The sequence below is a fragment of the Cryptomeria japonica genome, chromosome 7, assembly GCF_030272615.1.
Source record: "Cryptomeria japonica chromosome 7, Sugi_1.0, whole genome shotgun sequence".
Lineage (NCBI taxonomy): Eukaryota > Viridiplantae > Streptophyta > Pinopsida > Cupressales > Cupressaceae > Cryptomeria > Cryptomeria japonica.
The window spans coordinates 554,764,690-554,790,981 of NC_081411.1; the positions used below are offsets into that span (position 1 = coordinate 554,764,690).

The following is a 26,292-nucleotide window of genomic DNA, read 5'->3' on the forward strand; positions in this document are numbered from 1 at the left end:
GCAAAACACTCACGGACAGCACTGGAATTACAGGAACACAACTAGGTACTATCTTCCAAGTACGAAACTGAGACTTAGCTAGGAAGCCACACTTCGAAGCTCGGATTTTCAATCGCCAAACCGGCAACATAACAATGCAATTTCATAAGATATCCAAATGGGAGGCCAAGCACCTGTATTTATAGTTTTTTCCTCTGAAATTCAAATGTAAATGCTCCCAAATTCACCTCAGCAATTTGCATTTCATTTCACTCTCACATGGCATCCAAATGACATTTCATTTCATTTCCCAAGGTGGGCGCCCAAGTTGCATTTTAACCAATAATTCAACAAGTTCGAACTTGCCTAAGTCTTCAATAATAACTTAATGCATTCTTCAAATTTCAACGCCTAACTTAGGAAAATAAAATATTGATATTAGATAAAAATGTCTTTTCCTAAGTCACTCAATATATCATTAATCAGTAATAAAATAATTAAATATTAAACCTTAGGATAAGGAAATAATATTTAATTAAATCACTTATGACTCCAATACTGATTATCAACAAAATCCAAGATGAAGTTGAGCAATGAAGACTACTGAACTGCTACAAGATCAAGACCCTGTCCAAACTGCTAAAAATAGAATTGCTCAATACTGCCACTTACTAAAAATAGTAAGTCATGAAATACTCCTCCGAAAAACATGATCTTCGCACCCGGAGAAAGAGCTTGGAAAGCTCAATAAGACAGCGTCATCCAAACAGCCAAACCCTAAATAAAAATAGTAAGTTCTCACTTCACCAAAGAATCAAATGCATGTTATGCCACCCTGGAGCTCATGAAAAACATAGAAGGAAACCATAGACAGAACTGAAGAGTTCCCTCCTGGTAAACCCTAAAAAGATCGAGCAGAACTCCACAAAAGCTGGAAACCTAATTCTCCTTTCCAAATAGCCTACGGGTCTCCGGAATAGGCCAATGGACCACTGAACTAATCACTGCGGAGAAGGGGACATTACAGTGTTTAAAAGTTTTCCTTGCTTTTCCAAACTTCGCCCATGTGGTTGACTTTTTTTACCCGAAATTGATAAAACGAAAAGGGTTTATTAAGGAAATTGTCAACTTTCCACCAATATAAATTATGCCTTATTTTGAATTTAGATTATTATTATTGATTTTTTACATACATTATGACTAAAGTCCCGATTGATAGGCTAATTGAAAACCATCTTTAACTTTCAAACGGTTTCAGATTTTTCGAATCTGAAAGACGCACCACATTCTATGCTTCACATAGTATACGATTAAAAAAAAATGAATTTCATAAGAACAAGTTATGGTGGTCAAACATACAAGTTTTTATATTTTTAAAAGTTCTAATAAAAAATTAATAGCTAAATATTCACTTAGCAAAAGATTACAAAAAAATATGTGTCACGTCCAAACATGTGTCCTCTACTTATATTTAACATGGCATAAAAAAATATTATGTTTTTCTTGTACTTATGTTGGTCAAACATACACCTTTTTATCTTTTTCCTAAAAAAAATTGTACTACTACATTGAAATTTCAAATTCTCACCAAATCGATTTTTTTTTTTCAAAAAACAAATAGTATCTTAAAAACTACATTCAATTTGCGACAAATTCTATTCTTACAAAAATTTCAAATTATGTTGATAACCTATTTAAATTTTCATGTAAAGTTGCCTCACTCTATTTTTCTTAATTTTCATCACCACTTAAGAGCCTAGTTTGGCCTACCATGATCTTACACATGGCCGACTCCAAGAACTATATCAGTCCCACTAATGTCGATAACATAAAAAATCATCGCAAATTTTATGCTCACCAGTGAGGATGTTGAGTTTACCAATCTTCTTCTTGCAAGGGATGATAAATCCATCAACTACCACAACACTAGATCCTTTGAATTCTTCAGCATGTAAGTCCCTTTTATCACTAAGAACTCATCAATGTAATTGTGAGTAGCTCCAATGTCAAGTACTATGATTATGCATCCAAATTAAACTCCTTAAAATTTAAAGGGATATATAATCTTGGTGTTCTAGAGAGTAGAAAGAGAAGCAAGTGTACCTCCCTTGGCATCATTATCCTTAAGATCCAATTGTTGATCTTATTCCTTTCTCAATCCTATTGCATCTATTGGTTCTTACTCATCAGAAATCACCTCAACACAGAGTTATAGGACTCTACGAGTCCAGAGGCGAGTCAACTCTGCAGAGTCCAAAGGACTTTGAACTCGGACTCAACCGAGTTTGGTCGGGTCTGCTCAAACTCGCAAAGTCTATTAGACTCAATAGACTCACCGAGTCTTGAGCCTGAGACTCTGCACCTAGCAAGATCCATAAAGCAAAAAAAAAAAAAAAAAATTGTTTGTTTTAATAAATTATTGTTGTATCTTTGTGTTTGAAAGCAATGAAATGTTATTATGATGTAAACAAATTCCAAATCAATTAGGCTTATGAGAGAAGCATTTCCAATCAGAAAATACATTGTAAGAAGAACTAGAAAACCATTTGATAAATTGCCTAATCAATTATATAGCTGAGTTGGAGCAAAAAAGTTGGATCAAAATTTGGTAGGCTTTTTACAGTGATATTGAGACAGAGTATCCTACCAACCTGTTTAAGTTGTAAGCATGGCATCATTTAGTGAAGAAGACCTGGTCAATAAAATTTTTAATGCGAAAGGTAAACTCAAACATTTATCTCATCCAAAAGATGTAGTTATTAGCACCATAGAGGAAGGTAGAGGGCTGTTTGCACGAGGAGACCCATTGGAGGACCCTGAGCCCGAGGATAATGTGGATGTTGATGTCACTAAGGCTGAGCCTGAGACACGGGCATATATCATGGTTGCAGAACAGTCCATGACCTATCTTAGGTGTACATGTAGGACAGTTGCAAGGTCGAGTGATCACTGATATTGGCTCCTTTGAGCCTTAGACTTCTAGGCTCTAGCTTTTATGTTGATATATGTTTTGAGCTTTTCATGCCATGGATTTCATATTCCATGAATTTTGTAAACATTTGACACTTTATATTTCTAATGTGTTATTTAGTTTAGCTTATTTCCTTCAGCTCAAGCCTAAAATTTGCATTTATACTTATGTGATCAGTGTAAACTTGCATATGTGTTCAAAGTAGCTTCTATTTGATGAGATTATTGTGTCTTTAAGGTTTATTTACTATAGGATGCATGAAATAGGTTTTAAATCCTTAAAAATCTTTGAATTTCTTGTTTTTTCAATTTGCTGGGTCTTGGCCGAGTTTTCGCCGAATCCAGGCACCGAGTCCGAATCTAAGTCAAAAATCAGCTTGCCGAGTCCGAGTCTTGTAACTATGCCTCAACATAATGCATCGTCTCTTTTCCAAGGAATCTTTGAAAAATAAATTGAATGAATGATTCAATAATCGGATGATCTATTCAACAATATACAAACGTATATATAGAGGTTACAAGACGATGTTCTAAAATTAGAACATAACGTTAAAGTAAAAGATTAAAGAGCTAAACGCTAAATTAAGCGTGAAAGCTAAATTAAGCTTAAAAGCTAATTAACTAAAAAGAAAAAGCTAAATGCTAAATAAAGCTTAAAAGCTAATTAACTAAATAGCTAAATGACCATTAAACAAGGAACTAGATATAGGTGACTAAAATATAATTAAATATTCTAATACCCTCCCTTAATGGTCATTCTATCTACTAACTACCCTACAGAAGACATTGCAGGTCTTTTGATCACAAATGAAAAGAACACTTTGCTGCAATGGAGACCCTCCTTGGATCTGAAAAGTGTTAATGACCAAGAATACCAGAATCCATCCAACCTGACGTTGGGTAACCAAATTGAAACCTGAAACCATGATTTTGAGGAAAATCGGCAAACCCTTTTGCAAAAGAGTATTAACTCCAAAACTGACTGCAAGACCACGGTTGTAGATGTTCGCCCTGGCAGGTGCGACCCAAACTAACTGCAACAAAGCACGATTTTGAGGAAAAAACCGTCAACCCCTGAAATAGGAACCCTCGAAAAGAGAATTTACGATTTTGAGGAGAAAATCGAAAAACCAAGAAATCTGAGGTTACAAATCATCGTTTTTGTGGAAAAAAAATGGTAAAACCCAGATAACTAAAATCTTACGCGAATATCGCAAATTACAGATGAGATAATTTTTAAGGGAAAATTATAAACCCTGCAAACAATTTTTGAGGAAAAAATCGTGAAAACCCTCCCATGATTTTTTGGGAAAAAATTAAAAAAACCGACAGACAATTTTTCAAGAAAAAAATCGTGAAAACCATGGGACCTGTAAGACGAGGTCTGGCCTAAATCAATCTGATAAAGGTAACGATATTCAGATATCGTGAACATTTACTGTTTCCAGGTGTTGTAGTTAAGGCCACTGAACTTCTGATTGTGTTCCAACATGATGTTGGTCAAAGATGCCATCACGGAAATCGAGGTTGAATGAGGTCAACCGAGTGAAAGCAAGAGACAAAAGAATCTGATTTTTTTAAAATCATATTAGAAGCAGCTGCACAAAAAATCTGAAACCCTGGAGGAGAATTCTAGCACAAATTCCAAGGCGCGAATTTTGAGGTTTGGAAGAAACCCAAAAATTCAAATTTTCTGCAAACTTAAAACAGCATAAATGGTGCCCAAAAGGCAACAAAATTCCCGACATCCACAGAATTAGCAAAAATCGCTAACTGTTTAAATTCCAAGGCAAATTCATTGGCACAAAATTCGAGGCATGGAAAACGAGGCAACCAAAAAAATCTGAGACCAACTCAAAAAAGCTCTTGAAAAACCCACCAAGAATCTGAAATCAAAATGCAGATCCGACGGCTCAAAAATGGAGGCATGGAAAACGATGCACCCAGAAAAATCTGACGACGACCCAATTGAGGCCTCGAAAAACCCACCAAGAATTTGCAACCAAAAAAAAATTTCGACTTGAACTGAAGGGTCAAAACCCTAGTCGAAAATTGCAGAAACCCTAGGAAAATTTTCAATCTGCAAAAAAAACCTCCAGGTTGCAAGCCCGAAAATCTCCAGAACCCTAAAAAAAACATGAACTGCTACCCAACACAAAGGAATTCACCCACGAACCAGAAACCCTCGAAACCCTCAAAAAGCCTTCAAAAAAGCAAAATCGTTTTTTTATAAAAAAACAATTAAAAAAAATGTGGAAAATATTCCAGAAAGAAGGCCATGAATTTTTATTAAAAAATTTGCCAAACTTTCAAGGATTCCCATCGACCCGCTCTGATACCATGAAAAATAAATTGAATGAATGATTCAATAATCGGATGATCTATTCAACAATATACAAACGTATATATAAAGGTTACAAGACGATGTTCTATAATTAGAACATATCGTTAAAGTAAAAGATTAAAGAGCTAAACGCTAAATTAAGCATGAAAGCTAAATTAAGCTTAAAAGCTAATTAACTAAAAAGAAAAAGCTAAATGCTAAATAAAGCTTAAAAGCTAATTAACTAAAAAGCTAAATGACCATCAAACAAGGAACTAAATATAGGTGACTAAAATATAATTAAATATTCTAATAATCTTTGACCCGAGGTCCAAGGTTCACTACATTGGAAACATAGTTTCTTCATTCTAAGTTCTTCTTTGAATTCTTCTTTATTGTTTTTGTCTTGGATGGTATGCTCCTTTTTGGTAGAATGTAAGACTCTTCCTTTTGAAAGGGCTTCTTTTCTTGTCTTGCATGTGAACCCTCTAAATTAAATTTACCTTTAGGGGTAGAAAACTCCATGTTTTGTGCTCTTCTCATTGCATCATCTAGAGTAGGTGGGTCCAATGCCTTTACCCAACCATGTAGTGATTTCTTCAACCCTTCAATAAAAAGGACTACCAACCTCCTCTCTAAAACATCAGCTACCATAACTGAAAGCCTTTAAAATTTTGAAACATAAGCATCAACTATACTATGTTGTTTCAATTGTGCTAACTATTTAAAGTGTAACTTTTGGATTCTTCTTGTCAAATTTGTCTAAAGTCTCTAGCTAAATTCTACAAAGGAGTTAATGAAGTTATGACCTTGTAGCATCATCCTCCAAGTGCAAAGTGCCATCCTTGATAGCTTCAATTTCAAACATGGGATTTAATGAAAGATTTTATTCAATTTCAAACCCAAGACCTAGTAGTTCTTTTGTTGGAACCATCAAAGGTGGGGATGGATAGTTTACCATATTCTTTTGTAAATCCCAATTATGTGGCAGCATAAAATTCGTCACCTAATGATTGATACTCATGTAACCAATCCACATACCCCTCTTCTAAATTTTTTTGATTTCCTCTGGCTGCAACTCATTCTAAAAAAATAGAGGCATCAAAGGTCTAAAATTTTCCCCACTAGTCACCTCAGAATTGTTATTGGCTAGAATGTTCATGTTACTAGCTTCCCTATTATGTTTTGGTTGCCATTGTTGAGACATGGACCAGCTAGGACTTGAACCTAGGACCTTCCATACATTGCTGGAGTGCTCTACCACTAAGCTACTGGCCCCTCTTGGACCAGTCCATCGTCGGTCTGAGTGTGGCTTATTTCCAACACCAACACCCCCCCCTTAAGCCACACCTCTCGTGTACTTGGGGCTCCTAGCCTGGACCTGGCTCTGATACCATGTTGTTTTTCTGGTATGCTCAATTAACCATGGGAAATAACTCTTATTGCCCTCCCAATCATAGACGATATATTTGTCTCCCTTGAGCACTCTAATTTATATTGATCTGCATATTTTGTTATATGTTATGTCCACCCTTGAATGAGATCACACATCTCATTATGTATATGTGAGAGATGTCTATACACCAAGGGTCACCACTCTTCCAAGTGGCACCAATTATTACACTATTAATATAATATAATAATTATTGTATTCATATAATATAATAATTATACATTATTGTTATAATATAATTATGTTATCACATAATAATATAATTATATTATCTCATAATAATAATATAACTATAATCACAATCTTTGTGATATCAATGTCGACTTGTGGATTCCGACCACAACTACAATAAAATCAACACTCCCTCTTAGCTAGGGAGGAATCCTACTCAATATTTATATTTAATGAAGCACTTCTTCATTAGGTCGGCCCAAACAAGGATCCGACTTTAGCTATAAACATCAACACTCCCTCTTGGCTACTTCCACCATGGCTACTCCCAAAGGGTGGAACAAAGTTCATCACGAATGCACATAACATGATGACATCCATCATGACTCCACCCATGAATGAAAATAATATAAACACAAGTGCCCATCACAGAATCACTCAACATGATGTTGTCATCTCATCATGGCGGTCACAAGTGATGTTGTTAGGGACTCTCTCACATGACATCCACCATGGCTACTCCCAGAAGGTGGGTCCATCATAGCTACTCCCATGAATGGAAATACAAATGAACACAAACACCATGGCTACTCCCATGAATGGCGAAAGAATAGATATCACCTCACCGTGATATCAACTATTATGGCTTATCCATAGATATCACCTCACATGATATCAACCATTATGGCTTATCCATAGATATCTCCTCACGTAATATCCACCATTAAGGCTTATCCATAGATATCACCTCACGAGATATCAACCATTATTGTGAGATCATCACCTCACAATGATGGTAAGATGCACAAGTGTTCATCATTGTGAGATCATCACCTCACAATGATATTCACCATGGCTCATCCAGAGGGTAAACACACTAGTACAAAAAATTCATCACGAACTCTCTTACGTGATGTCATGGCGTCACACACATGACATCCACTATAGCTACTCCTAGAGGATAGATCCACCATACCTACTCGCAAAGGGTGGAACAAGGGCTTTCACCTCAAACTTCTCTCGCAGAGAAGAATGCGCTAATAAGGACTTGCACCTCCAACTTCTCCCACAGAGAAGAATGCACTAACCAAAACTTCAAGATGATGAGGCTCCCTCTAAACCTGATATCAACCTTCTAACCTCCTCGTCCAAGGTTGCCTCTGATGAAATGTTAGGCTCCCTTTGAAGCTGCAATGTCAAGCTCCCTCAAACTGTTGATTCTTCCTCTTTGAAGAGACGTATCCAACCACCAACTCAATTTCATGGCAGTAGCTATCAAGTTCTTCCTTCCTTGAATGCAATCTCTTATGCTTCTTGGTCCGTCCTGAAAGCATTTCAGAGAGAGATTACAAATAGTTCATAGAACTAATCTATCTCGAAGGGAAATACCAATGCTAGAAGCATGACTCTCCAATGAATATTATTCAACCATGAAATACTTATCTCTTTATTGATTCTAATGCGACCACTTTGTTATTCCTGAAAATGCAAAGGAAATCTGTTTCAAGGATGCACTCAAGTCTGAATTGTCTGCTGCTCCAAAAAATGATGTCAAATTTGCCATAAAGAACCAACAAACATTCATAAAAATCTCTCCCAAATGTGGTGCTCAAGAATAGGGTTAAACCCTTTTTTTTTTTAATTCCAGAATTATTTATTCAGCATTGTATTCTCACACACTTCTGAATTTTTCAGCATACACGTATCATCCTTCACACTAACATTTTCTCAGTCTGAAATAATTTAGAATTATTAATCCTTCAAGGCTTCTTCATCAATGCTTTGACTTTCTTTCTCCTTCAGCTTATCAACAAGTTCCTTTCTCTTCTCCCTTGACTTGTTCAACTGATCCTTCAATGTTTCAATGAAGTTCTCAACATCTTTAAAATTTACTTTCACTTGCCGGACCTCATCTTGGGCTTGATCAAGATCCTCAAGTGCTACAACAAGTTGTTGCTTTAGACTATCGGAATCCATTGCCTCACTTTCTCAGATCCTCCTCAAGTTGTTAGGCTTCTTCCGAGGAACTAGGCTCTAATAGCAATTATTGGAACACTGAGAGGGGGGGTGAATCTATGTTCTGCAATTTTTAACATTCTTAATCTGTCCTCTAAACCACTTAATGCAAATGAATAAAAGTAGAGTGCAGAAACACAAAGCAAATAACAATAACACAAGGATTTTTACGTGGAAACCTGGTTAAGGGAAAAACCACGGTGGAATTGAGACCCACAATATTAATATACCTTGTTAGAAGTATAATAATATTACATGAGGGGAATGCGCATGCATTCAGGCACACTACTCAAATTACAACTACAACCTTGGAAGGCTCATTGCCTTACAAAGGATTACATATAATAATTGGAACGTTTGAACTAATAAACAACAGCTACAAATGCCAGAAACAATTTCGATTAAGCACAAAATACTCGCTACAACACTACTCTATTATGATATTCTATTGTATTCTGGAGCACAAATCCTTCAATTTCGCATTTGAAAGTGCGCACAATCGCTCATACACACTTCACACATATCTACCCTTGTCAACAATGATCAAATCAATTGCTCTAATATATCCGCAACATCAAATTAGATCTATTCCATGTCGGCCACAAAAACTACATAACACACAAATGAAACGTGTTACCCAAGTCGGCTCAATCTGATCCAAAATAGCCATGTAGACCAAAACAAATTGTCCACACGCTTCCCACATGTTGGCTTAACATCCTCAAACACACAACCAATCACCAAAATCGCTCCGCACGATCCGCACAACGAATCTCCACGCGTTACTGCTAATGAACACTATTTTACTCAAAAACATGTCTACCAGATCTTCCAACTTACACAAGACTCAACACCGGAGCACACAAACTTGGAATAAGGCAATTTACACGTCCATAATGCATCTCTGAGATTCGCAACACCAAATACTCAACACAACCGAATCGCCAACCACAACACTGTACACTCTATCGGATGACCTGTTCTTCTCACTGAACCTCAATCAATCTTCCGATATGAATGAATCATGAACAGTAGATTGGATATCTGACGCAAGTTGCCATCAATGACAACATCTGATCATCAATGCAATGTCTCTTGCCAACACTTCCACTCCCAAAACCAATCTTCACTTTAGGGTTTCCATCCTAGGGTGGTAGAAATTTGTTCAACTCTTAAATTGGGGCTTCAATAAAATTTCAAATACCAAGAATGAGCTTTCTTTCCTCTGAATCCCCTTTTATTAGCACTTTTTGGAATAGTAAGATATTATTATTTAAATGCTTAAATTTCCCTTCTAAAATTTGACTTTAGAGTCTATTTAAATAATTATCATAAGTTCTCTTAATTTTCACCTTTTCGATAACTTAATATTGAATGATCTAATTATAAAAAAACTAAAATGAAGGAAAATTAGGAAAAAAATAAAATGGACCAAATATGAATTCTAACCATGCCAAAATATTCTTAAGCTCTCAAGAAATCAAACCTTATGAAAATTGGTACTTTACAAAATAAGAAAACTTCTCCAAGAAGTTTGGAATTCTTCGAAAAGTACCATGAAACTTGCCTTGATTTTCAAAACTCACTACCACTATCAAAATTCCGTTTTGGAAAGACTAGTACTCTCCAAGAATGTTGTAGTCCCCAAAGATACCGAAAGGCCATAAAAAAGGGACATTACACTCAATGATAAAAATATTTCCAATTTTTTAATCTAAGAGCATGTGATACACTTATGTGATATAGAATTAACCCCTCATGAAGAATTGGGAATTTTGAGTTACTTTAATCCCCTTCTCCTATGAAGCAAGCTGGAAAAAAGGAAAAGGCCAACAACATTTTATGTCGGAAGTGGTAAGGAGAATGAAATGGACACCATAAATGGTAGTAAACCTGCCATCTAAAGTAACATACCGCATTATGATCTCTACAACTTCAGCACAAATAGGCTTGATGGAAAGTCTATCATATTTGAAAAGTACCATAAAACTCGCCTTGATTTCCAAAACGCACTATTATTGTCAAAATTCCATTTGAAAAGATTGGCACTCTCCAAGAATGTTGGAGTCCCCAAGGATATTGGAAAGGCCATAAAAAAGGTACATTACACACAATGATATAAATGTTTCCAATCTTTGAATCTAAGAGCATGCGATACAAAATTATTCCCTCATGAAGAATCAAGAATTTTGAGTTCTTCCTATGATATTAATCCCCATTTCCAACGGAGCAAGCAGAAAAAAAAGGAAAAGACACCAACATTTTATGTTGGAAGTGGTTAAGGAGAATGAAATGGACACCACAGATGGTAGTAAACTTGCCATCTGAAGTGGCATACCACATTATGATCTCCACAACTTCAGCCCAAATGGGCTTGATGGAAAGTTCGTCGTAACTCCCGGTTCTTGGCTAGTCTCTCCTTCTCTTTCCCAGTGAGAAATTGATTGACAGCAGCATTAGTAGTTTTCCTCTCTTTGAAAACTTCCAATCCAATCATCGGCAGCTTAATGCCATGGGAAATGAGGTCCTTTGAAATGGTAATCTCCTTAGGCAACAAGGGTGCGGTCTTCCATCCCTCAACAAGAAATCTCCCAACAAGGGTGATTTGTGTCCTCTTTTCATGTTGAATGAAATTATAATCAGGTTCCAGATTATGTTGCAAAGGAAATTCCAACTTTCTTGAACATATTTTTTGTTCTCCAAAAAATGTTCGAAGTACCCATACATGAGATCCAAAACAAGAAATCTCATAAATAATGGCATTAACTCCCATTAAAATCAAAATCTATTTGGGAAATTGCATTCCAGAGTTCAGAATTCACTACACTCCAACAACCATTTTGACCTATGTTTATTTCAAGAAGATAACTCCGACAGAAATATTCTTGCTACTGGTGAACCTTTTCACATGCCCTTTTGTTCCGAGTGATGGGTTTCATGGTTAATAGCTTCATTAGTCTGATAGGGGTTTCATGGTCGGTAGGAAACAATTACTTATCATATGATATGCAAGTATATACATATAAACATGCACATAATTGAGTTTTGAAGTTGTTTCTGCATTGCTGCATATTAGTCAAGGCTTCTCAGTTCAAAATGTACACATTTTACTTTCCAAAAGACTCCACAAACATGCACACATTTATTTACTTTGATACATCTTGGAAAATAATTTTCTTCAATTTACCAAATACCATATGCTTTTGCTGAAAGGTTAATATTTATTGAGAAGATTAAAATGAAATTGCAAATTAAATCTATAATTCATTGATGTTTAGTAAATCACCTATGCCATACACCAGATGAATGCATAAAGTTGACTCCCTCAAGAATTTGCTGCATAATAATTCTGGTGTAATCAGAATGTAATTGGTTCATGAAATTAAGCAAATTACCTCTGCATGGAATTAAAAACCCTATTGTCAGAAAGTTCTTTCCTTTGTATTATATAGCATAACAGGTGAAAGGATGAAATTCACAAATAATTCAAATATCTAAAAACAAAGAGACTTACGTTTTGGTCAATAAATAAAATGTCAAAAGAACCCCCTTACTGCATAATAATTAATGATAATCAAGTATTGTCTCATAAACAACACCCAGTTGTTTGGCATGATTTCTAAAGTCGCAATTCTATGTGATACTTGATCCTCAACCCTGACTAGAGCATATTGATGCCCTACTTACCATACTTGGATTTTCCAAAAAATATGCAAGACAATCAAGTATTTGTAAGGTTTGTAGAGGATAGTATGTAAATATTTATATGCATATGAACAAAATAAATTTCTATTAAGAAACTCAAAGGAAACAATTATTAGTCACTGACAAAGAATTCACCTTACAAAGCAATAAAACAGATGAAATTTTTCAACAACATGCATCCTCTAGATAGTGATTCCCATTACAAGGGATAATATGTTTACATAATGAAGTCATATCAGTAATTACATAATATATATGATTGTCTCAATGGAGTAAATAATGCAATCTTTTATATATGATTTGAATTGTATTAACATATCGGTTAGTCAGATAGAAATTGCAGTCTTATCAAGTTGAAAGATAGAAAATTAAGAAAATTCTTTTCTTGGATTGTGGCCTAATGGTATGTTTTGAAACTTCCAATTGTCTAATTTGTATGCATCTGCAGTTAGAGCAAACAGATAGGAAGCTTGAGCATAGTTTTCTTAAGATCAAGTAACCTCTGGAATTAATTCTAACACTATCTAAAATGCTTATGGAGTGAACTTGGAGATTAAAATACAGCAAATGCAGAAATAGAACAAGGGTGGTGCACCTATATGTTGTGTGACCGCTCCCAAAGGAACAAGATAGAAAATCCAAGATTATAAAATACAAATTCGAGATTAAATATAGACATGTTAATGATGTGCTGCAATAAATTACTTATGCTAGAGCTACGAAATTCACATAAAATTGAAGACTGAATAAAGAGCTTCTAAAAATACACAATACAACTACTCTGCAAAGGTCAAAAGGCTTGTTGAACAAAGATAACACCTGCATAGGCAAGACAAATTCACAATGGAAACAACCTCCTACAAATCTGAGATTCTTTGTTTATCTAGTTACAATACAAATAAATCTACGACAATAAAAAGGCCTTCGATCTACCTTGATCCTCCTAATCAATGTCTCACATTTTCTTACAAAAATACCTTTGTCAGTGTTAGTATTTTAATTTATCTTTTTCAAGACAATTCATTTCAAAACAGTGTGTGAGGAAATCCTCTGTTCAAAACTGTAGGGGAAGCTCGTTGATTTAATCTACTCCTAAAACCTTAAGCAATAAACAAGTTTGCTACTTATGCACACTATACAATTTCATCATAGGGATTTTGCAGGATAATAAACTATGGAGAAGAAAACTAGACCTATCTTTTTCATCTCAGAAGTTGGAGCACAAAATTTGTAAAGTTCTTCTCTCACCACAATTTTTTTCTATTCATGCAGCTAAGCTATAACACACATTGAACACAAATACTTTCCACTAATTATTTAAGCAGAGATCAATGGATTCACATAGCAATTGGATAGATTTGAACAAACATAAAAACATTAATAACAGCAATGAACAAAACATGAGACTGAAGAGGATAGAAGATAAATATTTTGCGATGTTAAACACACAGCTTTTTTATTGCTAAGTTGTGAAACTCTCTCAACTATAACACAATGATTTAACTTCTTAGCCTGAACGAATACTTCAACAACATAAGCCTAGCATTAACTCTCCTTGCCATCTATATGCTCAAGGCACTTATTAAGAATCTCATAGAAAGAGCTTTAGGCATCAAATAATAATAAAATAGTGTCTTTAAAGCTATTGTATAGCAATCCTACTCTATCTATCACAAAGAGGAAACACACTAAAACCGCCTAAAATGGGCTCCCTCTACTTTAAATTCTCTCTTTAACATGTACTGACTAGGATAAGGTGGCACCTCCTTTTGAATGCTTTTTTTTTAAAGTTAATTAACCTGGAGTTTGGTATTTGAAGCAATTGATTTTGGCATGAAAATTTTGACTTGAGAAATTGTTTTTACTTAGGCACTTCTTCTTTAAAGGATTGCCACTCACGTTGAAACGTATGCTTAGTATTGTCCTCTTCAAACCACGGCATCTTTTCTTGACATGGTTTTATAAAATCATTGCCACCTCTAGGTAGAACTTCTAACTAGCTTTGATGCTTAAAAATGATGCTTAGACTTGATTCTTTTGCAATTTGAACTTGGCATAGCTTTGCCATGGTTGAGCCACTCTATTGTATTGCCAATTTGCTAATTTTAGACTTCATTTTGTCCAAGCACAATTTCACTGTGAGCTTGCCCCTTGATTCTGTTTTCCTCATTCATTTGTCACTCTAGGATGGCTAAGTCTGAAACTCTAATAAGAGAAAAGAAAAGAGTGGGGTTCAGCAAAAAGATATGCCAAGATGGCAAACTATAAAACCCAAACAAAGTGCCCACACACAAGAGTGTGTACACAAAATCCTCTACAATTAAATAAATTGAGGACTAGGTGGCAGGGATCAATTAAGCTTAGCTTAATAAAAGAAAAAGGGAAAGGAACTCTGGTTCACAACATAAATTTATTGAAAAGGTACATTACATGACTACCAAACACAAGATAAATGCAATAAAAACATGTTTTAGACACTACAAAAATGTGATTTGTTGCCTTTATAAACTCTATGCACTCGTGTTATGTAAAAGGAATTCTCTTTCAAAAAATTTAAAAAATGGCATATGCCATGGTATATGTGGTTTTGAAGGTCTTCATTTGGGTTCTTCTCCTAGACCCCCTAGACCTTGCAAGGGACTTATCCTCTTGATCTTAACGAAGGCACTGCCCTAGACCTCAACAAGGGGCATTGCCCCTGAAACCCAGCAAGGAGTGTTGCCCTTCAAACGTATTGGGGACGTTGCCCCCAGAACCCGCAAGAGGTGCTACCTGCCAACCCAAGATCCAGGGCAATTCTCTGACTACACAAGGGCACTCTGTATTTTATTTCTTAGGAGCATTCGGAGCTAAGGTTATAAGGCCGAGAACGGAATTACATTTGCTCTGGTGTATATATATATATATATATATATATATATATATATATATATATATATATAATTGCAGATCATGGGAAGATCATGTTGGCACGTGAACCGTTCTGACAAAGCATTATGGGCACCGTGGGGTATAAGTTGTGAAGGCATAGACAAGGCATTTAACTGTTTGACAAACCACCTCTAGGAAATATGTCACCCAACAAATGCAAATCGTGGAGCATAAACAAAGAGCGTAGAATGTTTAACAAAATGCCTCAAAGGAAATGCATCTTATAATGTGTTTCATCATAGTTGACATGTGGTGGCTATTTGCAGAAAACTTTACACCTTATATTATGATGCCGGTTAGACCTGTGGTGGTTGAGTGAATGTATTCTCTTACTGTAGAAGCGAACATATATGCAGAGTCTCAATGCACAGACAAGGTGGTAGCATAGACAACGCGCGCGAAGTGTTTGACATAGTGCTTGAAAGAGATGTCATCTCAAGGAATGAGGTGAAAATATTGCAGGATGCACAATGCAATTGGCGGGTGTAAAGCTAAAATCCGTAATCCTTTGCTAAAATCCTTCCACCTTTACCAAAACGGCAGCTTTTTAGAAGAATTTAGTCAGATGTTGTAGTTGCAACTGCTCTGGTAGACATGGACTGCATATCATGGGAGCATAGCCTGTCGTGAGATGTTTGACAGAATGCCACAATTGCAAATATCAAAGCATATACAATGCACGTGAACAGTTTAACGGAATGCTTCACGGAGATGTCATCTCAAAGCTTGCGGAACTTCCAAGCAAATGCATTTGGTTGGTGAAATTCCAAATCTCACAACTTTTCTTCATGCTCTCGACCTACGCACAAGGAAACTCTCAAAATTTATTGGTGAATGAATGTCTCTTTGTCAAGATGGTGGGAATGCATAAGAAATGGTTAAGCATGCAAATCTTCCGAGTAATTAAAGTTTGACTTCATCTAGTTGAATTGAAAATCACTTTGTATTTATTCTGGAAGGCTTAGCAAGTTTGATGAGTGTGAGTGTGAGAAAATTTGGTTATTTCCAAACTCCTTTATGATGGTTAAAGATTATCCTTATAGATGAGTCATATCATGATGCAAATTTCAATATATTAGCATTCCAACTTGTAAATTATGGCGCTTTCAAGAAAAGAATGAGAGGACAAGCTCAAAGTCTCTAGAAACTACAATGCATAGATGTTTCAGTATGCAGCTACACTCCACAGTGTAAGCAGAGAGTTGATGATGAAAAAGTTACAGAGATAAAGATGCAGATGAAGACATGGAGGTCACCTCGGCAAAATCGACAACGAGTTATTTCTTCAATGTAATAGGTTTGATATTTTCTTTTTGTAAAAAGTGACTTATGTCACTTATTGTAACCCAAGGTTAGAAAGTTGACTTCTTCTGCGCATAAAAGTGTAAGTTACTAACTCATTGAGATTTACACAAAAAAGAGTTAGTTATTAACCCAGGATTGAAGTTGGTTACAAAGTAGTTATCCTACAAGCCTATAAATGCAAGGCTATTTGTAATGGTAAAAAAAAGGGGGAGACTTTTTATAGAGGGAAAAACTTTGTCCGAATTCTAGGAGAATCTTGTAATGATATTTTGATTTGCACTATGTATAGAAAGGATTTTGGACTTGTATATTTCCAAAAGGATAATGAAGGATACGTCTTAGTTCGTGTGTTCTAAATGTATTCATGTGTTATCATTGCCAATTTCTCGTATGTCAAATTGGTAGTCTTTTATGCATATGTGATTTGTATAATTGATGTGATGATGCACAAGCAACCTTTGGTATCTCAGTTTGAATGTGTCGAAATATCTTATCTCTGCGTATGTTGAGATTTGTCATTCTTCTTTATCGTCATCTCATGGCTAAGCATATCACGTTATAAACTCCCCTTTGTAATTTGTTGCAATGTTGAGAAACCCCACCAAACCTATTTGATACATTTTGTAGTTGTATGTTGCATTAAATTATGCAATTTTTAACTTGCATAGTCAAGAAAACATTTTGTCTAATAAGGCCAATTCAAAAAACATTGTCTAATAAGTCCAATTCAAGTCCAAGTTTGCAAACTATGGGTGACACATTATTTCCTCATCATTGAAGCAAAGTGCAACTTGATTGACCCATTATTCCAACTTTCTTGAGCTTATCCTATGTTAAAATTTTCTCACAAATGGTCATCCATATAAAAGGCACTTTCTTTGAGTAAACATGCTTTATTCCAACAATTGGATGCTGGCCATCTTCCCTCAACTGAGGGGTCAAAAGCCACCATGTATCCCAATTTTCTAAAATAGTTGCTTGTCTTTGATAGGGCCCAATGGATGACATCAATGTTGGCTCCATTATTAGTCTAACTTCCTGCCAACAAAGTTCCCAGCAAGTTCTCCTAATCTTCTAGAATATAAGGAGCTAACAAATCTATCCATTTGATTGAAACAATGCCATTCCCTATTTGTTGATCAAAATAGTAGCAGACTTTTATACCCCAAGTGGTGGAAATGTTGGCCTTATTGTCTTGCAACTCAATGTAAGCCATTCAATAAATCCTCCCAAAAGTTTGTCAATTGCCCATTCCTAACCTCCTAGGAGAGATTTGGCGATATCCTAAATTCTAGATGTGAGATCCTCTGGGTAAATTGACCATAGTCAATATTCTAATTGGGCAATCTGAATCTAAATATTTCTTCTCAAGAAGTTGGCTCCACTTCATAATAATTCGGGAAATATCGCTCAAATAAATTTGGCTCCCAAAGCCTTATTGTGCTTTTCCTTACATGATATACTTAGGAGGAACAACCCATATCCCAAACAATGAGGGGAATTTTCTTTTTGTCCTCAAGGCCATTTCACAGGAATTTTATCATTATCTTTTTGAGACCCTTTATAACTCCTGCCAGGGACTTAAGAGTTGAAATCAGATATAATGGTAAAGCAGACAAAACTAGGTTTATTTTTAATGTTAAATATATTGTTTGTATATGTACTCTTATTAGTGAATTAAAATAATTAAAGGAAAAATACTCAAGGGATTCATGCAAATTTATGCATCAACAATGTAAAGGACTGAAAAAACTATACTTATCAGCATATTCAGTCACAATATAGACATCTGTTCCAACTTTTTTATTTGATTGTTTTGATACTCCAATAAAAATGTCCACCACTGCATAAGAAGAAAAAACAATATATTTGATTCAGTAATTTAAACTTGTAAGTTGTATGCATATTTTTCCTCAATGATAGAAAAAATTGCCAACTTCACAACAAAAAAGAACATAAACATATCATATATTTTCAAAAAAAAAAATTGTTTTAACTTGCCAATCACCTTTTATGCCTCTTAATCTTTCATGGTTAAATATATTCAAGGCAGTAAACTTAATATTGGTTTAATGTAGATTTTTTAGGCTAAGGTAATAAAAATTATTATTTTATTATAAAATTGTCCCAAAGGCTATCCCAGTACATAGAATTCCTAGACAAATTTTCCTTCTAAGTAGGAAGGAAATAAATACTAACATGAATCAATTCAACTAATATGCGAAGCTGGAAGCTTCAGCAACTGAACATAATAAAGATCTGAATTACAATAGGAAATGCCTCTAACTAACTAGAACTAGACAGACAATCTAACAAAATCAAGTAAAGAAACTGCAATAATGTCGTATCATTAACCTGTACAGTATTTGAAAGTTTCACAGCCAGTAGAAATTACTTCACTTAATGTTCTTACCATAGTTACCAAACTTGGACTTTGGAGGCTGATTTTTGGTGCAAGTGAAGAAGTCAAGAACCTGGTGAAGTGGAAAAAAACATCAACAATAGGGTTTGAAGAGTCAGCAAAAGAAGTAGGCTAAGTTGCCAGATTCTGCAAAAAATCCCATGGGTCCTGGTTCGGTTCGCACCAAATACTGGTCCGTTACAAATTCTCTCCAAATTCTGTCAGGGTTCGATTTTGGCCCAGGAAATTCGCTCAGAGGAACCCTGGCCAAATTTTGAAGTATTTTGGACGAATTTCAGCACCAGCGGCAGAACCCGGGAAGAATCTGGGTGAAAAAGATTTTTTTTTCTTTTTTAAAGTTTTTTTTTGCCTAATTTAGTCTATTCGACCCTCCAACCCTAAATTAGACCACTAAAAAGGTCAAATAGGTAAAGCCTATCTCATTTGTGCATTTGTGAATGAAAAAGAAAACTTGTTGGCTCCATTTCTAAACTTTCTTGTTTGCTTGCCATAGCTGAAGGAGTGTTGAAGGGTGATAGTATTTTGCTATTTATTTGCTGCTGCATATATGTATATATTTTTATTTTTTTATTTCTATATGTTTTTGTATGGACGAACCCAAACAATTAAAAAGACTAAGATTTCAAATAATAGGTGTTTTTGCACATACAAGTGCATGCCTCTATAAACAATATTTTATTTCCAAATCATAAAACAATTTCCCTAACTTGGTAATGGCAGTTTCAATTCAAAATTAGGAAAAACTGCTCACATTTATAGGCACACACTTGAACAAAGAATTTCTTCTTGAACCTTGAAAATGGTGTTTCAATACATTGGGGTACACTGATATAAGGGAAATAAAAAGGAAAAAACCAAAGTCTAAGAATAAACATGCTCAAGCATGTGCCTGATTGAAGAGAATGTAAGTTCAAATTTCTTGTTTTGTTTTTATATGCGAGTCAAGCGTGTGATAAGGCAAAGGGAGCTTCCAGTATTCAAAGTCTAAAATTGTATATTGGCAATTTGGCACACATAAAATCCAATTTCCGGTTATAAAGTATGAAATGCTTTATTGCTGAACGCATATCATAGTAATGTGACTAACTGTATAAATAAAGGTGGAAATCTGTTATTTGGGACACACTACACACAAATTGTCAGTACATACAAATTGCCAACCACATTCTTGAAAAAGCAATAAAACCTATTAATAGGTGTGCCCAATAGAAGATGGCCAGCCAACGGCAGAAGAGGATAAGTCTTCTAATTATAAGGGTTGGCAACTTGGTACACCTATTCCCAACATCACAACTTTTTAAACTAAAAATCAAAATTCAATATATTTAGGTACAGCAATTAGTCAAAAGAGAATCCAGTGAGTTTTCATCAAAGGCACCTGGTTATAGGGGGTTTTCATCAAAATCATTGAGTTTTCAAGGTGCATTTTGCTGGGCGATCAATTTAGGTAATTTCTTACGAATTATCATCAGACAGTCACTCCTATCATCAGTTATTGTCATCGCTATGCTATTATTCCAATCCTCCAGGATGCTAGGATTTCCCAATGTGACAATATGACAACTCCATTTGACATCTGCATTTAGACTAAGCCTCTTTTGTCCTATCAAATCACCTAATCGGCAACAGTTTTCATTATATTAGCAAAAGGTGCCTGATTTCAGCAGATCGTCATTAAGTCATTTGTTAGGCAAGGTTTTATCACTAATAGCACTCAGATTTCTGAAGATTTCAAGGGAAATTAGAGTTATAAAAACAATTTTCAGTCATTATCATCACCAACATACATCTGTTCATTTTCTTCAAAGGTTTCAAATCTGATAAATTCACCAATCTTGTGATCGCCTTCAGATTTCCTTTAGGGATTATCAGTACAAAGTAACAGTTTGTCAATCTTCTAAAGATGCTAGGATATGTTGAACAAAGATTTTCTGATTTTTAAAATGTCTTCAGAGGATCTGCCAAGATGAATCAACTCCATTGCCACTTGTTAATTTTGCTATTCTGTAGCCAGAGCTATTTGTAGCCCACATATTTTTAGCTATATCTAATTTTAGACCAAGGTGCTTTTCAAGAAAACCTATTTTTGGATCTCTTAACATGCAAAAGATGTGAGTCTAGAAAATATTTTGTTAGCTTGTAGTAATCTTTATCATAAATCTATTTAAAGATTGCCTAGGTTCAGATTTAAAAAATTTCAAGAGAATTTTGTAATAAAACTTGCATTGCATGCAAACATTTTTCTCTTATAGTAGAAGCCATAATTAGTATTTATTATTTTCTCATGCAATAGTTATGCAAACATTATAAATAAGTACTCTTCACACTTAGTTTGTGGTTGACTATTGTTGATCAAAAATTCAATGTTCATTCAATAGAATTTATCATGCCTATTTTGCCTCTAAATTACCATTTAAGTGTTTTGTCTTAAGTGTTGTGTTTTTATGAATTAAATATCACTTAACAATTTATGAAAGCTTTATATTCTAGTAGTTGTTAAGTTTGTAGCTGTAGCTTTGAATTTACTTACTCTATTTGGCAGTTGGCTTGTAAGATTCTTTGTATGTGTTGATGAGGTAAATAAAAATGGCAGCTTTGTATGTCATTCGACTCTTTTGATTTATCAAGTCCTGTTTATTGTTTAAACATATTCAATCCTTGTGTACTTGCCTTTTAAATTCTCTACTTTAAGCTAGATAGCATAAGCCTGTAGTAATCATAAAGTTTTATTTCAATCAAAAACCATAAAAAATCTTCATCTTTTGTGGAAGAGTGTGTTAACCTTTTGCCCTGGTAATTTGAAAAAGACAACTTGAGTTTTATCCAGCACGAACATGAACTGCCTAGAAAACATTGTACAGATTGAAAAAAGCAATTGAATAGTGTTCAAACTTCACATTAGGTTAATTTTTGTTAATAAAGAGCTTCCCCTTGTGATTTAAAGAGCAGTTCTATTGTGAATTTGTTCCTTTTGGTGTCACGCTAAAAGGTACAAATGAGAACACTAATCACAATCAAAGACTAATGAGAGCAACAATTGGAATCATTGTAGGTGTATCTGTTGCATGGCAAGTGTGTTGATGTGTTGCAAGTCTTTGAATTGCAGTTAGAAGTAGCATGATGTGAAAGAAGAATCATTTGGACTTGTGTGCCAAATAGATTAAGTCAGTTGAGCTAGGTACTAGCAAAAGTGTTCGCTAAGATGTCACTGACCTAATAACATGGTGGCATTAAAGCAAGGTGTCATTTGAGACAATATGACAAGGATCACCAAGGTACTTTGATGTTGGTTCTTTACAGCATGGCATGAAGCTATGTAGTACTGCTAGTGTAGCCAAGGCGAGTACATGCATGGCACATCTTAGTTCATGTCACCCTTTCCTTTGGGGTAGGAGAAAGATGTCGAGCTAGTACATGCCTTGATAATATCAATTATTCCAAAACTAGATCATTTATTTTTAATTAAGAGCACTCACTCTATTTTCTATGCTAACATTTTAAGAGTACTTATTTGCATTGTACTTTAATAAACACTCTTTTCTAGCATACATTAGTCAAAAATAAGATTATTATTCTATGTGGATTGGCACATAGTTATTGTGCATGGATCATCTAAATTCAAAGCCAACATACAAGACAATATGTTATTGTGAGATAATCGACGCATAATACAAACTTCTCGCAAAACTCTCTTTGCCAGCTCATGATGTGATAAAACATCGTCCATCCTCTGTCAAACCAAAGAAAACGTCAATACAAGACTTCAATCTTAGAGAACCTAGCAAATAAATCTCGAAGTTGTAACTAAAAGCTCAGCATGAAAATATAGTGTAAGAATACAATTTGAAAAATACAGAATATTAGCATTTGTAGAAACATAATGTAAGAACAGCTAACCCAGTTTTCTTTAAAGATAATAGCAAAAGTAAAAAATTGTTGAAATAAAGTAAACAAGAAAATAGATTAGTTAAATCCAACAAACAGTTAAAACATTTTACATCACAAACATTTTTTGAGTACAAATATTAAATAAAAATGATAGTTCACTAATTGTCATCACCCAAAAAGGTTGATTTTCAAAACACTACAATAGCAATAAAGATCATTAAGGTAAATCATAAAATCTAAAGCCAAATCATATAAGCTTCATGAAAAACTAGAAAATGTATTTTACATAATCAGGTATATCATAGAACACATAACTAGGCACAAGAAAGCCTAGATGAACTAAATGTCTACAGAATGACAAACCATTACAGACCAAGGAGCAGGAACAACAATCTTTCTTGGATTCTATAAGGCCTTTTATATGCAGAAAGATTGGATTCTATAAGGCCTTTTATATGCAGAAGTTACTACCTCTCTAGAAACATGGCTAATCCATCAATTGTGATCACCTGCTATTTTGCAATGATATATGATTGGTCTAGAATTGGCACCAATTGTGTATCCCTTCAATAGATACCCATCCCATTTTGCCTAATATTTAACCTAAAATTTCACAATACAAACTAGTTTAGTCTTATGACTCCCAGTGTTAATGGTTAAGTGAAATTTTAGAAAGAATTGACAAGGTTCATATACTTGATCGTTGTTTAATTAAATGTACAACTAAACATTAGTTGCAGTATGATTTCCTTTGTTTGAAATGCTGCAGAAACCTCTTGTAGTGCTGCAGAATATTGATGTACAACTATGCTGCTTCAGAAGGCTGCAAAACTACTGCTGCAACACAGAACAGGAGCTGCATGCAATAGCAAAGCACAGCAAGTACTACAGAAGTTTGCTGCTGTTGCTCTTATGCTGCAGAAGAAATACTGCCCATTAGGCCATTTTAAAGTTTTCATTTGAAAACTGCTTATTGGGAATATAATTCCAAATTGCACAGTTGGCATGCATAACCTTCTTCACGCACTGCCAAACTGCCTAATCCACTGTACTTGTTTCTTATTTTGTTTGTTTCATGACTCCAAATGCAGTTATTTATCATTTTGCTGCCCAGCATTCTTATTGGAAATGCCAATTGAGAAACTGTTGACATATTTAATGTGGAATCTAAACCCCTTCAAGAGTTCAACCTTGGTTATATAAACCAGGGATATAGTAAAGGTATGGGGAAGAACAAAGAGAAAGAATTGCTAAAAGTTTATTTTATGTAATTTACGATATCAATAATGCATTCTGCTTCTGATTGTTGTGTGAAATCTTGAGCTAGAGGGGATCATCCATCAACCCTTTCAAGAAAGGGCCTGTTCATAAAGAATGATGGATGGTGTTACTGTCTAATAATTATAGTGTCTTTAATTTCTTTACTTTAAAAGCTTTCCAATCTTTAATATTCCTTCTGTCTTCACATCTAATTTCATTGTATCCCTTCTACAGTATTCCCCACTTTATGTGCAATTGCATTTAGAGATCTCAATTTTAAAGAGGCTTGTAGTTCACACATTTAGTGCATGCAACCTACTCAAGTTTATACTCCAAGATTAAAAAAATAAAAAATTATGCCAAATGTTTAAGAACAACTAGAGCTCTTTGAAACTGGGTTATGAAAAGTGGATTGCAAAGATCATACAGAAGAAAGGTTGACATTCAATCTGCCCCTCCATTTGTATGATGCTTTTTTGTATGCATTTAGTTAGTTCATGTTACTTGAATGAATCACAAGAAAAATAACAAGGGGAGATTTCTTCGAAAAGATTCCAACAGTGGTGCAGCTTTAACTGGGGAATCACACACAATTGCCAAAACGGAGAAATCTTCAGAAAACATAGCAGGCAAACTGAAACAAATTATTCCTAGAAGAGTATCACACTGATTTAGCTTCCAAAAAAAAATATTGGACTCTATAGGCATCCAACATTTTTTTGGATGTGGCAAATAATGAAGGTGAATACTCAACCAATGAGCCCATTACCTTTGATTTCCCATGAGTGATACCTGAGGGCCAAGTCCCTACCAAAAATATTCTGCAATCAGCTTTACTATACTTTCATGGGTTTGCAAGCAAAGATCTAGATATATTTCTATTTCAATTTGATGTTTTGTACTTTAGTTATGATTATCAAAATGATACAAACCTAAGTTGCTGAATCGTGGGATTTTTCGGGTGATTCTGGGTATGAAATGTACCGGAATCGGATTCTGAAACAAATCTCCTGTGGGTACGTGTAATGTCCCCTACTAGGTTTAGGCCTGTTTTAACCATAATTAACCTATTCCAATGTACTTATGACTTAAACTAAATTGATTAGGAGACAATTCTATCTTAATATGAACAAAATCAGTGATATTCAATTAATTTATTAATAAGTAAATTGCTCATCTATCATACATCCATAACTTAATGCAAGTGTCAAACTTTGTTACTACTTCAGTTTTAAGGAAGAAGGGGATTTGAATGTTACCCAAGCGCTTAGATACCAAATACAATAGGTTCCCTCAAAGTTTACAGATCCAAGCCCTTACCCTATCTTGGGACCTTGTCCCTCAAGGTTCTCGGGACACTGATCCCCACCCTCTCTTGGGAATCACCCTATTGTCTGGATTTAGACTGCCCCTCTTGGAAACATCTCATTCCCATCTTCTTAAATACTGACAGTAATAACATGATCTAGACTATAAGTATGCTAACTTCTCGTGTGTTATGAATATATGTAAAATTAAGTATGACTGTCATACATATTGCAGTCTATATTAATATTAGTATTAAATTCTACATAAGAACATTATCAGGCAGCATATATATTAAGCACATCCTCATGCATACCACCAAGAGCAAGGATATTACTGCCTTAAACTTATAAACAGTTCTGATCTGATTTGATCTGATCTAATCGATGGTGATCTCCTGGATCCTTTTGATTCTTTTCCTTTATATCTCTCAATGTGAGGTAGAGGTCACACCTCTGCATCATGTATGCCCTTTGGCAAGAGACAGACCCTTTCACCATTAGCACCATTTGAAAGAGTGCAACTCTTCATTATTTCTGCCATTTGCAAGGGACACAACCTTTC

General features: G+C 34.9%; 1 protein-coding gene across 3 annotated transcripts in view; it reads right to left on the bottom strand.

Annotated features, from left to right (window-relative positions):
• The window catches only part of LOC131031156 (mitogen-activated protein kinase 4), a 104,815-nt gene that overhangs the window by 66,840 nt on the left and 11,683 nt on the right, over positions 1-26,292 (bottom strand). The window contains exons 3-5 of one of the 3 annotated variants that reach the window (XM_057962199.2): positions 22,909-23,005; positions 18,612-18,696; positions 12,199-12,309 (exon numbers count right to left, since the gene is read on the bottom strand). In XM_057962199.2, the coding sequence (XP_057818182.2) occupies positions 12,199-12,309; positions 18,612-18,696; positions 22,909-23,005 (293 nt within the window). The remainder of the gene's footprint in view (positions 1-12,198; positions 12,310-18,611; positions 18,697-22,908; positions 23,006-26,292) is intronic. The other 2 variants (XM_059209394.1, XM_057962200.2) reach the window with 2 other exon arrangements.